Here is a 12,617-nt window from a genome sequence, read left to right as displayed (position 1 = left end):
TCTGTGCTTCAATCTCTGCTGCACTCGAATGGGATCTTCTTACAAACCTCTTGTTTGTTCAGCTTCCAGGTGGCAGAGGCGCGGTGAAGCTCTGCGTGGGGCAGGGAAAGCAGATGGGGGAGCTGTGTGTGTGACCCAGGATGGACTGGCTGTGACGGCGTGCCTTAGCTGGAGAGGTAGTTACGATGAAGAGTTCCTGCAGAGCTGGCCTCCACAGGGAACCGCTGAATTCCACATCCTCCACCTTCCATCAAGTCAAACGGTATGAACAGACAGGATGGTCTGCCTGTGGTTAGGTAGCCTTCTCCTTTGCTATTGTCTTGCATGTCACTCAAATGTCCGGTCTAAATTCCTGCTTTCGGATAGTGTTTAAGTGAAACGTTGTAATGGCTTAAGGGCAAAAATGTTCTTTGACACTTTTATTTGATAATGACAACTACAGATTCGCTACAGCTGGAGAAACTTGGAGAAATCTTTGGGTTTTTTAGCAACAGCTGTAAATTAACTCGGGAACGTGGCTTTGAAATAAAACTTAATTGGTGAGCGGCTTTAAAACATGCAGTCAGCTTAAAGCAAGTGGAAATACTGGCAATGACTGCTGCGGTTTGTCTTGCTATGGAGTAAGTAATTAGATTAGTTTAAGCTCAGATTTTGTATTGCTCACTCTCCTGTGTCTCTTATTGAGAAGAAATGCACGATTGATTTCAAACACTTGTGCTTATGTGACAATTAAGTGAACGCCTCTCACTGTGTCTCGTTATAGGAACACCGTACAGAACAACTTGTCCTTATGCAAATTCAAGAACATGACAGTTTGTTTGAGTTCAAGCTACTTGAAAATATATGGGTTTTTTTTTTTTCTTTTCTTTAACCAGCATTCTTAAATTTCCTCAGTCTGGAGGAAGAGAGCCAGCTTTCTGGTTTCCAAAAGCTGTGTGGGTTTAAAGCCAACTTTAACCTTTGTGGTTGGGTAGACAGCATATACGTGCTATGTTAGTCTCATGGTAATTTAGTGCTGGAAAAGGCTTCCTGGGTCACCCAGCTCCTTGCTTTCTGAAGCAGGAAAATCATAATCATTCCCAAGCATAATCCCTTTTGTAAACTTAGTCCAGCCTAAAAACAATTCTATCTTTTCTTCTCCTGTAGATGAAGCCATTACTCAAGATGACTGATATAGCTGTGTGATCAGGAACCTTCTTTTAATTCCCAGACTGAACATCCGTGCCAGCTTACATACTTACTTGAGCTTGCATTCCCTTTTTTTTTTCCTCTTTTGTGTAAGGACCGCTTTTTATTTTCAGTGGTTTACCTCTTTTGCTGTATTCTGTAAAACGTGTTTGTATACCCTCCCCTGTGGTTTTGCCGTGCTAAATGACCCAAGTGCTACCTAGTAGTTTCTTGAATAATGACTGTCGCCGTTGTTGTTCTCAGTGTGGATGAATCTCCTCTGAGTCATGTCAAAAAGTGTATGCTGCGCTCCAGAGCAGATCTGGCAGGAGGGCTTTTCACTGCTGCCTTGGATGTATCACAGAATCGCCTCCACTTACCTCTGTTTCACAGCTGTGTCTGTGGTGGCCAATGCACCTTTCTTGGTTACCTCCAAAACTTGGTGTTCAGCTTGCTGGTGCATCACCATCTGTATTTCAAAACTCTCCCCAATTTCTGTTACTCGGTGCTTTGTGCCTCTGCTATTTTGGAAATGCCTTCATTTCTGTGGGTGCACCTCTAGTATTTCTGCTGAGGTCATTCCTAACAAAATCAGATGTTCTCAAGGCTGATTCTTGAGGTAAGTCTTTGGTTTCCAGGCTGGTATTGTCTTATTCAGCATCACCTGGGGCTGTCTGCTGTTAAGCCAGCTCCTTTGTCTGTTTTCCCATTCCTCTGCTAGTCTGTCTTAACCAGTAAATCTCCTTGTGCCTTCTGAAGTCCATGTGAGTAAGATCTAGTACGTTTGTCTAGAAAGATCACTTGGAGAAGTTTCAGGTTAGTCTGGTGAAGTCTGAACTATTCCCTCTTCCCTCCTTTTCTCTGTGTCGCATGAATCCTCTTTGCTGGCAAAGCACCTTTATATTGAAGTCAGACTACCAAGGCCTGGAGAGGCTGTAATCTCTCTCCCTTCTCTTTCTCCCCTGCAGTGCCACCTCCAATGTGCCACGTGTTTTATTTACTCATATTGTTGCCTTTCAAGAGGTTTATAAATCTCGCTTCTTGGCCTGCAGTTTGTAAGCCTATCTATTTTGGATTCTAAAACTGAGATGAGCCAGTCCTTGCAATTTTCATGAACCTTTTTAATCCTCCCTCTGCCAATGTTCTTGTTCAGATTACCCCCTGGGCTTTTGCCCTCGTGATCACCCTTACCACCCATCTTTAAAAATTATGCACAGTCCAATGAGTATTTTGTGCTGTACCTGGAGTGCTCTTAATCTCTGCCCTGACCTTGCTTGCAGCCCTGTTTCTCTCCCTGTCCTTACACGAACTGAAAAACTGTTTACTATTTCTTTGGTTTTAAATATCTTTGCAAAAGCTTAATGCTGCACCAGTTCTCAAGTTTATTCCTAGACTTCTTGATTTCCAAGATACAAGTTTCCAAGTGATGTGACCTGGTGACTTGAAACCCGTGTCTGCTTCTTGTGTCCTTCCCGAAGAAGGAACATGTTCAGTTGGAGTTTCTTCTGTTCTTGTTTGGGTTGTGTTCTTAATAATGGAAATGCCTTTCGACTCCTGGAGGATGCCTGCTGGGTTGCGCTGTCTGCAGTGAAATCCTCTGCGCCACGGCGCAGCTGACTTCATGAACCAGTTCCTTTCGGTCTTGAGTTTCAAAAGAACAACTCTCTTCAACTTGCCTTCAGATCTACTTTTGCTTGTTCTTTCTTTTGAACTCTTGAGTCTCTTAACGACAGTGCGGTCCAAGGTTAATTTCTGCAACCTTTCATGCGTTCTCATTATGTATGCACAAAAATGAAGAATAAATAGCATCACTTTGTGTTGGTTCGTTAGCTGATGAAAGAAACTTGTTGTGCCATGATATTAAGAAAGGTCTTGGTCCTCTTACAGTTAATAAATTAGAAACCAAGTGTTAAATCAAGAAAGATAAAACATTTCCAGAAGGAAACATGTCGCTTTTCTGTGCTGCTCTGGGCAGCTTTCAGCAGAAGCCCTATAAAACCACCACTTTTTTTTTTCTTACTGTCCTTCTGTGATTTCTCCTCATCTCAGCCTGGTCCACCACAGGCATGTGTGCGATCCCATCATCTTTGAGCTATGTGTTTCTGGAGTAGCTTATAACTTTGAAAACCAATTCTTTCAGTTTATTTTGTTCCCTTTTGCTTTATGTCATCCCTGTGTTATCTGTAGCGTGTTTGGGAAGCAGGGAGCATGGGTTTGAGCTGCCTCAGGCTCAGCAAGGAATTGCTTCTATGTCAATCGCATCATGGTAAGTGCTTTTATACAAAAGACTGGCAAAGCAATGGCATTTATTCCTGTGTAAAATTTAGAAAGTAGCTGAGGCTACTGTGCCTTATGCTGAGGGGCGTATATCTCTGTGGGTTTGCTTTAAAATGTGTTCGAAACTTTATTGATGGGTGGGAGCCCTCAAACTGGAGGAGCCTGTGTGTTGGGCTTGGGTCTGCAATCTGTCACCTGAAACCTCTGCTTGGTGCAGATGATGGATTTCAGGCATGATGGATTTTATAGCTGCTTCTGTGTGCGGCTGTGTTTGGGTGTCGTCTCCCCCGAAGTCAGGTTATTTGAACACATGATGTGGGTGAACGAGCAGTGGGGGATCCAGAGTTAAGCGCCTGTTTTACACTTAGCTCCTCTGCTCTTTTGGGCCAGCTCTGCCCTGCGTGCTGGGCTTGCTCCCGCTTACCCCCAGGCTGGCTGTTCAGGCAGAAGGCGCTGCTTGAGCAGTTGGATACCTTCTGTTTACCTTCAAAGCCTGCGATAAATCTCGCTTGCTCTCCAGTTGATGCAAGAGGCAGTTTTGTGGGCATTGGGAGGTGGATCAGGAGCAGTTGCTTTAATATGCTGCAAGGGAGTGGGTTTTGTAGAAATTGGGACGCCCCCACAGCTGCTGAAGTCGAACGCGCCCCTGGTCTGGAGCATGGTGCTTCCCAACCCTCCTTCCTCCGAGCTTGGACACTTGCCACGCGCCAGAACAAGCTCCAGTGAGTAGCAGAGCGTCTTCCATTTCGGCTGCTCGGCTGGGACTTTCCCGCCCCGGCAGAATCCATGGAATGCCTTTGAAGCAGCTCTCCGTCTGCTTTGCCTTTCCCCGGCAGTGCAAAGGGGATGGAAATGGTACTGGAGATTGAGCCCAAAGGACCCACCAAGTCCTTCCAGAAATAACAAGTGGTTGACCATAGTTTAACTTGCATTCAGTACTCAGTCCTTCATAATTGTCAGTGTCCTTTACAGAGGAGCTGAACTCTGTAGGCAGAGAAATGGGATGCCGGGGAAGAGAAATGCCTTGCCAGAGGTTATGCTTGGTGTGGGTTTTTATTGTTGTTGGGTTTTTTCTTTCTTTTTTTTTGGTTTTTTTTTTTGGCTTCTGCCTTGTGTTAGTATGTCCTGAGGGTTTTTTCAGAGTTGTAGTTGGCACTGCGTGTGCAGTCAGCAACGCTAGGAACTTTTGTCGACTGGAGTTAGTGTTTACAAAAAGAAATCCACAGGAAACCTTGGGGTTTTGATTGAAATTTTCGCCTTAATAAAACCTTCCGGTGCTTTGCCCAGAAAACTTGCAGTGTGAATATGCTGTTTGAGCAGATTACACCTTTTTTTGTTGTTGTCCAGAGGAAATCTTTTGGCTTCACAGGGCATCGTGAGAGTCCCTGACCCAGGAGCAGGGAAGGGGCATCAAGGCTCTCTGTGGACCTCAAAAAGGAGTCGTGGAAATTGAGCCTTTTCTACCAGTTTTTCCTCCGGTTTTGGAGCTTCCCCTAGAGCAAATCTATTTTTTTTTTTTATTTTTTTTTTTAGGCTGCTGTGATTTAGAAGAGACAAATACAGAAGGATGCAGAAAGATTCTGGCCAGCTTGGTGTGGTAGCTTATGGGCCTTCCCTTCAGCAGGGAGAGGAGGGGTGCGTGCATGTCTGCGCATGTATAAAGGCATATATTTCTATATCAATCCTGTATAGTAACTAACTTGATAAAACCGTGGTGGAAACAAGCTGTAGTTAGGACTTGTAAAAACAGCAGTGTCATTCCAGAAGGGTAAGTATCCTGTTTTTCAGACACCGCTGATTAGAAATAGAAAAAACTGGCCCTCTTTATTTCATCAGCTTAAGGATGGAATAACAGTGTAAAGGCAGCACCCCTGGTTGTTTCAGTGCAGATCATTCCTGGCAGAATGATCTCTTATCAGCAATCCAAACCCACGCGTTTGGGATTGGAAACCTTTTATGCTTACTCCATGAACTTCTGAAGAGTTGTTGTCTCTAAAAATAAAATTGGAAAGCTTGAAAACCTAAAGGGTGGAGGAAAGCAAACGGAATTATTCTGCAATTAAGCATCACAGGGAATTGTCAGTGACTTTACCTTTTAGCAACTATTTTTGGTGGGTTTAAATATTTTAAAAACTTACCTGCAGCTGCCACAATTCTCTGCTTGCCAGCACTGAAATATTGCAGAAATAAGGTAGTCTGTGGGTGGGGACTGGGCTCTGCTTCATCTTCAAAGCAATTTCTGCTGGGAAGCCTTGTTCTAATTCTAGGAGCTAAAACCAAATGTGCTGCTGATGTGCAGGGAAGAAGCTACGTTTGCCTAAAAGTTTGTTCTTCTTAATGTTCACAGCAAAGCGTGTGTGTGTGGGGGGGCTCGCCTTTTCCAAGTGACGCTTTTGGGTAAGGTCCATTGCTAACATCCCTTTTAAAATGGAAGTTTTCTTCCCGGCTGCCTGAAAACTGTGAGGCAGGTGGTACTGCAGTTCAGCTGGTCAGGTGGAGTTCGCAGTGCTCTTTAGGGCTGCCTGAAGCTACTAAGTGAAGGTTTTTCTTCTAAAGCTGGATCCATTAAAACAGTGCAATGAACTGAACTCTGAATTCAAATGAGGCAATTATTCTGGCAGTAAAACTTCTGACTAAGGCATAATTTTGTTATGTAAATTATAACTTTTCAACCTTAAATGGTATTGTTGGCTGAGCCAGGGACTAACTGAAACATAGAAGGAAATATAACCTTAAACGAGAAATCTGTAATAGGTGAGGCATAACTCTGCCCTTTGTCTTTCTCCATAGACCAGAAATAGCTGGGAGCAGCTGAACCAACTTTGCTGGCTAAACATGTCCTCTGAGCATGTTGGGGTAACCAGTTTGGTCCTGTTTCCATTCGTATAACACCTGGTCTCACCTTCGTTTGCAGCTTCTCTTAATGAAGGGTGTTGAACCGATTGTCCTGCTGGATTCCTGAAAACTGCTCGAAGAAAGCCTTTTTAAAAATGCATTCAGCTCATCTTTCAAATACCCTGGCATAAAAACTCATGAATGAAATTTGATCTTCCGCTTCTCGCTCGTGAGATTTCAACGTGCAAAGTCGTGTGTTGGATTGTACCCACCTCTTCTCCCCAGGGTACGGTGGTGGGCAGCCATCGGAGCTTTTCACTCTCTAGTCTGAAAAGCACGGCTCCAAAATGCCCGTCTGGATGGGGAGGGGAGGTCTGCAGGCACCGTTCCCTGCAGCAGCTTGCTGCAGCGGTTCACTTGCTGCTCTTCTGGGCTGCGCTCTGGCCCGAGCACGTTGGTGGCCTGACCCTGCTTAGCTATAAAGTGCCACCGAGATGAGGCAGACCCTATGGAGAATGAGGCTGAAGCAAACTACAGCAGCCTTGATTTCCCATTCTCTTTTATTCAACTCTTTCAGCACCCTGAAGTTCTATTTTTATCAGATTATTTTAGTTTTTAGCATCCAACTGAGAAGGCAAACAAAATAGCTCGGTTGCATTTTGCAGAGGAGACTAAATTGGGAGGTGACCCAGTTCCAACAAGAGCTGGAGTTAGCACGTGGAAGGCATGGGGAGAGAATGAACCCAGGGACTAGGTAGGCGTATCTGCAGTAATGGGAGCTCTCTTATCCCCACAGCCCGTAGGTGAAGTGCAGATGGTTTTGGCAGTATCTGGTTGCAAGAGCCGAGGTGATGATCATCCTGTAAAATGACGAGGGGAGAAAACATAACAGCATCCTTTGCCATGTCTGCCTCCCAGCCTTCAAAGCACTGCACAGGACCAAAGGGGTCCCCTAGGCTTTATGCACGCTCGTAGAAAGGTGAACTAAGCCCTTCCTCTTGATGTACCTCCCCAAAACCTCTCTGCTGTCCCCTCGCTGCTTACCAGTAGGGCCAGAAGGAGGATCCGTAATCTCAAGGGAAAGCAATGGGCCAGCACTGTGGCTGCTGGTAGCGCAGGAGGATTCTTCTGCTTGGACAGACGCCGGCGGCGCCTGGCTGAGTTGTTGCCCCCAGGTACTGGGGTGTTGTGTTAGCAGCGCAAAGTGGAGCGTCTTGCTTTCAAAGCCTTCCCTCGGCTGACTCTGGTGCTCTCTGGCTCAGCTCTCTGTGCTGCCATCGGTTTCTCCGGAGGGTCTACAGCCCGTGGGGCCGGGCTGCCTGGCAGGTCCCCAAACTGTGCTCCAGCTTGCTCGTACGGCATGTCCACGTGTGTTCTTGGTCAGCATCTGCTGCTACGACTTCCCTCTTGCAGCCTCTGCACACTGGTGGGTCTGCTCGAGGGGTGGGTGAGCTGGGTTCCCCCCTCCTCGGGTGCTGACCCCAGGGGTACCCTGTGTAGCACCAGTGATGGCATCTGGTGCATCCTGGTGGCACCGCGGCACGGCGGGGAGAGCCCAGCTGGACGCTGGCTGCATCTGATGCAAAGCTATCGTGTGTGTGTGTGTTAACTGCAGGGGTTGCAGCTATAAATTTGTCCGACTTTATGGATGTTATGGCTTGAGGTTTTTAATTAAAAGCTGTTTTTAGGCTAGCAGTGCAATACTAAAGCAACTGTTTTGGTGGTGGCTGTCAAGGGAAACATATTCAGTGTCTGAATGTGTCCGTATCAGCTCATGATAAATGTGGCGTTGAACCTGCTGTTCTTAAACAAGCAAGCATGGATTATCCCCGTTTCAAAAAGGAGGCCTTTTAATGTAACCATTCAAAGATTACCATGGAAACATAATCTATAGTTAGTTCTGTAATATGCTTACGCGATACTCCTGGGAGAAGAGCCTGAAGTCTCCTGATAATTGCATCCTATGTGGCAGTGCCCTAGGCTTTAGCATTTTTTGAGCTTTGAATCGAAGATTACTGCGAAGGTGTAGCAGAAAGGAGGAGCTGAGCGCCTGGGACTGTCGCAGAATCCCAGAATGGCAGGGGTTGGAAGGGACCTCGGGAGATCATCTAGTCCAACCCCCCTGCCAAGGCAGGCTGTCGCAGGAGCGGTGCTGCTGCTGTAATGTCGGCAGCGTCCAAGCGTCTCCTCCTTCACAGCTCTTAAATTCTTAACCATCAAAACACAAAAGTGGTTCTCTTCAGCCGTACGTGATGCTTTGATCACTTTTGGGGGGGGCATCTGACGTATAGCATAAGGACCCTTATGGGAAAGTACACCAGGGTTGCCATTATTGATATACTAAAGGAGAGGTTGAGTTTTAGGTGGTATTAGGAGATCAGACATCTGCTGGGGTCTTTGAATATAATTATATTTGCTGATTTCCCTTTTCAGCTTTAACTGTACTTCATTGACTGAAAAGAAAATACATTTTTTTTATATATCTATATCTATACACCTGGTAGCTAATGTCAAGATAAACCCCTTGACCTACATGTACTTTGCAACTGGATTAAGAAATTAATTGACAGAAGGTTGGCTCTAACTCCAGAATGAGCCACTAGCTCTGTTTGCATGGCTGATAAAACTTGAAACGTTAGGATTTCTCCTTCCAACTCCCTGGAAACGGATTTCTCTAACCGGGAAGATCTCTGCTATCCTTAAGATCATAATCCTATTGCAAAAAGCTCTCCAAGGGTGGGTGTTGCAGCCTCGGTTGCTGCTTTTTCCCTTCTCAGGTGGTTCCTTTTGAGGTGTGGGCTGCTTGACGTAGAATGGGAGGCGTGCTGGTGCCTACTCTGGGCCACCTTCTCTGTTTCCAGGCAGATGTATTTTGCAACCATAACTTCTTCCCTCTCTGTTTTTCCTAGGGTGTCTGGTATGCACTTAAAGCCATATCTCAAGTTACAGAAGAAAGAGCGATCTCCAGAAATAAGCCAGGATTCCCTGCGAGGCCCACCTATGAGCCATCAGAGATCGGCCCAAGAAGAAAAATACACCAACAACTGCACCAAACTGAGCGTTTTCCCAAAACCCTCCCTCGTGACTCCATCTCGAAAGCTTCTGGGGATTATTTATCCAAATACTATGTGCAATATGAACGGGAAAGGTCCAGCGGATGGTCCAAGTGCAAGGGAAAAGAAGAACGCCCTGTCTGCAACGATCCACCAGGGAGAAGAAGGGGAAGGGCCTCTGGATGTCTGGGCTGTAGTGAAACCTGGCAATACAAAGGAGAAGATCGCGTTCTTTGCAGCCCAGCAATGCAGCAGCAACAACCGGCTCGGCTCTATGAAAATTAAAAGCACGTGGGATATCGACGGAAGAACAGCTAAACGCAGGAAAAAATCGGTAGATCTCAAAAAAGCCAAAATTCAACTGGAAAGAATGAGGGAGGCGAGCGCCAGGTGCTCCCAGGCGGAGCCCTTCGCCTGCGGCATCGAGCACTGTTCGGTGCATTACGTGAATGACAACGGTGAGGGCGTGTTCCCGGGCCGGTCCCTCTCGGTGATAGAGATGGTCGCCTTCCTGGAGCAACGCGCAAGTGCTTTACTGGTAGACTGTGCTAAAACCTGTACGCCTGCTTCTACTACGAGGCTGAGCGCTCAGCCCAAAGGTGCCCTTCCCAGCTCAGACCCTTTCTCCTCCGCCGGGGCGTGTGAGGTACATGCGGAGAGGGGACCTTGCGGCAGTAGCGAGCCGCAGCAGAGCGAGCCCGTGCGCGTGCTGGACATGGTGGCCAAGCTGGAGTCGGAGTGCCTGAGGCGGCAGAGCGAGCAGCGGGAGGCCGGGAGCCTCTCGCGGAACAACAGCTTCCGCAGAAACGTCGGGAGGGTGCTCCTGGCCAACGGCACCCAGCCCGAGGGGGAGGCGGGGAAGGGCTCCTCGGGGGTCCTGGCTCTGGGGGATGACTTGGAGGAGGCAGGGGTAGCAGAGGCTGGATACGGAGGACGGTGCGGTCCCCTGGGTGACAGCGAGTTGTGGGATGGCGCTGCCTCTGCTCAGCAGCCTTTTCCTTCTGGGCTGGATACTCGGATGGGGAATGTGAATTCGGGACTTGTTCATGCGATGTTGGCGATAACCGCTGGCGGGAGCGATTGCGAAACGCGGATTGAGCCTCCCAGACCTCTGCCGTCTGCGTGCCCAGCTGCTGTCAGGTTGCCACCAGATCCCTTGCGGAGCAAGAATGTGACTGTTGATTGTACGTCGAAAGAGCCTGTAATTTTCCCAAAGCAGAGCCTGCACCCTGCTAGGAAGGAGCCCTTATGCATCAGTATATCGGTCACCAAGACTGAGAAAGGATGCAGGAAAGAGAAGCTCTCCAGCTCTAGTGAAGACCCGCTCCCAGGGAGGCTGTTTTTTCTCCAGGCTGACCAGCCCGCCGCTCACGAGCAACAGCCGCTACGGGAAAGTACCCGAGAAAAGCCGGGAGAAGTAGCCCAAAATGAGGATGAGGATGCTTTGGCATCTGGCAGATCATGTGCCAGAAACCGTGTCCCTACAGAGCCATCTGCCCTTTCCGTTCCTCCGACAGAAGGGGCTTTGCAAGTACTTGATGCTTCCTGCCTAAAAAAGCAGGTTTCGCATGACTTTCTGGAGACCAGGTTTAAAATTCAGCAGCTTTTGGAGCCTCAGCAGTATATGGCCTTCCTGCCTCACCACATCATAGTGAAGATTTTTGGATTGCTTCCTACTAGGAGTCTGGTTGCCCTAAAATGCACTTGCTACTACTTCAAATTCATCATTGAGTACTACAACATCAGGCCAGCAGACTCCCGCTGGGTCCGCGATCCCCGCTACAGAGAAGACCCTTGCAAGCAGTGCAAGAAGAAGTACGTGAAAGGGGACGTATCGCTGTGCCGGTGGCATCCCAAACCATACTGCCAAGCTTTACCCTACGGGCCTGGGTACTGGATGTGCTGTCACCGGTCCCAGAAGGGCATCCCGGGCTGTAAGTTAGGTCTTCATGACAATCATTGGGTTCCTGCCTGCCACAGCTTTAACCGCGCTATTCATAAGAAGAACCGAGGAGCGGGAGCCGAAGCGGAAGAGGAATATTAGTGCACATACACTTTCCTGCGAGGTTGTTTGGGGTAGGAGGAGATTCTCATGCCTTGTGCTGTTTACAGTGTATATAATTGTCGTGTTTGGTTTGGTTTTTTGTTGTTTTTTTTTTTTTTTTTTTTCCCCACAGGGCTATGAAACTGCACATACTTAAACACAAGAGCCTTTACCTTTTAGATTAAAGATAGCTTTTAGTCCATCTATGTAAATAACACTATAAAACCTAATTGTACATACAGAGTCTACAGCTGGCTGAACAACGTAATCACTACAATGCAGCTATGATAGTGTTGCGGCTATAGTTGTGTGTGTTTTTAAGTGTCTTGTTTCAAAAATCTGTATATCCTGTATAATATATGAATGTTTCTGAGAAGAAACTCTAAATAGGTAAAGGTCAACTTGTTTAAAGAATCTTCAGACAACTTAACTGGACAACCTTAAAACTAGACTAGAACAGAATCCATGATAGTAGTGTGGCAGTGGATAAAAAGAGGAATATTATTGTATAGTCAGAATATAAAAAGTTCTTGTCTCCCTTACCCATGTCTGGCTGCTTTTTTTTTTTTTTTTTTTTTTTACGTAAATAAAATGTGCATTCTAGATCTGCCTTACAGGACTTTCTCTTGTAAAACTTTTGCCCCAAAATAAAAATACTGTAAAACACGTGGCAGAAACCTGGTACTGTGGTGTAGTTCAGACTTGCGGTGTGCTTCCTGCAGAAAACCAGTCCTCTTGCTAAAAAACCCAAACCAAACCCGCTCAAACCTGAGTTACTTGGAGAACTTCCTGCCGTAACATTCAAATTCCAGCTTTTCCTTTCCCTCCCCTCAGCCCTGTGTGCAGCAGGGGCTCGCCAGAGGCTCCTGTTATCTGGAAAACTGGTGTGTGGGACTGGGAAGAACTGGGAATCTCAGGTTTGAGGCCCGCTTCTCACCTCTTGCCTTGGCGCCTGGGCTGTGCGCTGGATGCTCGAGGCCGGAGCGTGGGTCCGGCGGAATGAAAGCGGAGTTGCCTCGGCTCAGCAGCTTTGCTGGCCGCCGGACAGGGAAATTTTCCCTTGCGAGAGGAATCCCTGCACCGCTTCCCCCGGCTCTGCTTCAGCCTCGGGCGTCTCTTCCTGAGGCGGCAGTCGGTGCTTCCAGAGGGGAGTTGTGGACATTCGTGGTGGAAGCACGGACAAAGGGCGATTCCTCGAGCTCTGTGTGGGAGCTGAGCGCGGCGTCTATGCCAGTGGCTCC

The 12,617-nt window shown here is 47.3% G+C and overlaps 1 protein-coding gene across 9 annotated transcripts in view; it reads left to right on the top strand.

Moving 5' to 3' along the window:
• FBXO34 (F-box protein 34) overlaps window positions 1-11,926 on the top strand; it is a 25,636-nt gene extending 13,710 nt beyond the window's left edge. For 5 of the 9 annotated variants that reach the window (XM_035890730.1, XM_035890733.1, XM_035890732.1 and 2 more), the window contains 2 exons: window positions 63-262; window positions 9,189-11,926. In XM_035890730.1, the coding sequence (XP_035746623.1) occupies window positions 186-262; window positions 9,189-11,376 (2,265 nt within the window). In that variant the 5' untranslated portion in view covers window positions 63-185 and the 3' untranslated portion in view covers window positions 11,377-11,926. Of the gene's footprint in view, window positions 1-62; window positions 263-4,977; window positions 5,213-6,358; window positions 6,566-7,075; window positions 7,259-9,188 lie in introns of those variants that run through there. The other 4 variants (XM_035890737.1, XM_035890735.1, XM_035890736.1 and 1 more) reach the window with 4 other exon arrangements.
• Window positions 11,927-12,617: the final 691 nt, after the last annotated feature.

Source organism: Egretta garzetta, unplaced genomic scaffold (assembly GCF_000687185.1).
Source record: "Egretta garzetta isolate BGI_Z169 unplaced genomic scaffold, ASM68718v1 scaffold3, whole genome shotgun sequence".
Classification (NCBI taxonomy): Eukaryota; Metazoa; Chordata; class Aves; order Pelecaniformes; family Ardeidae; genus Egretta; species Egretta garzetta.
Note: the sequence above shows the minus strand (reverse complement) of the source record. Positions and strands in the feature narration are given on the sequence as shown.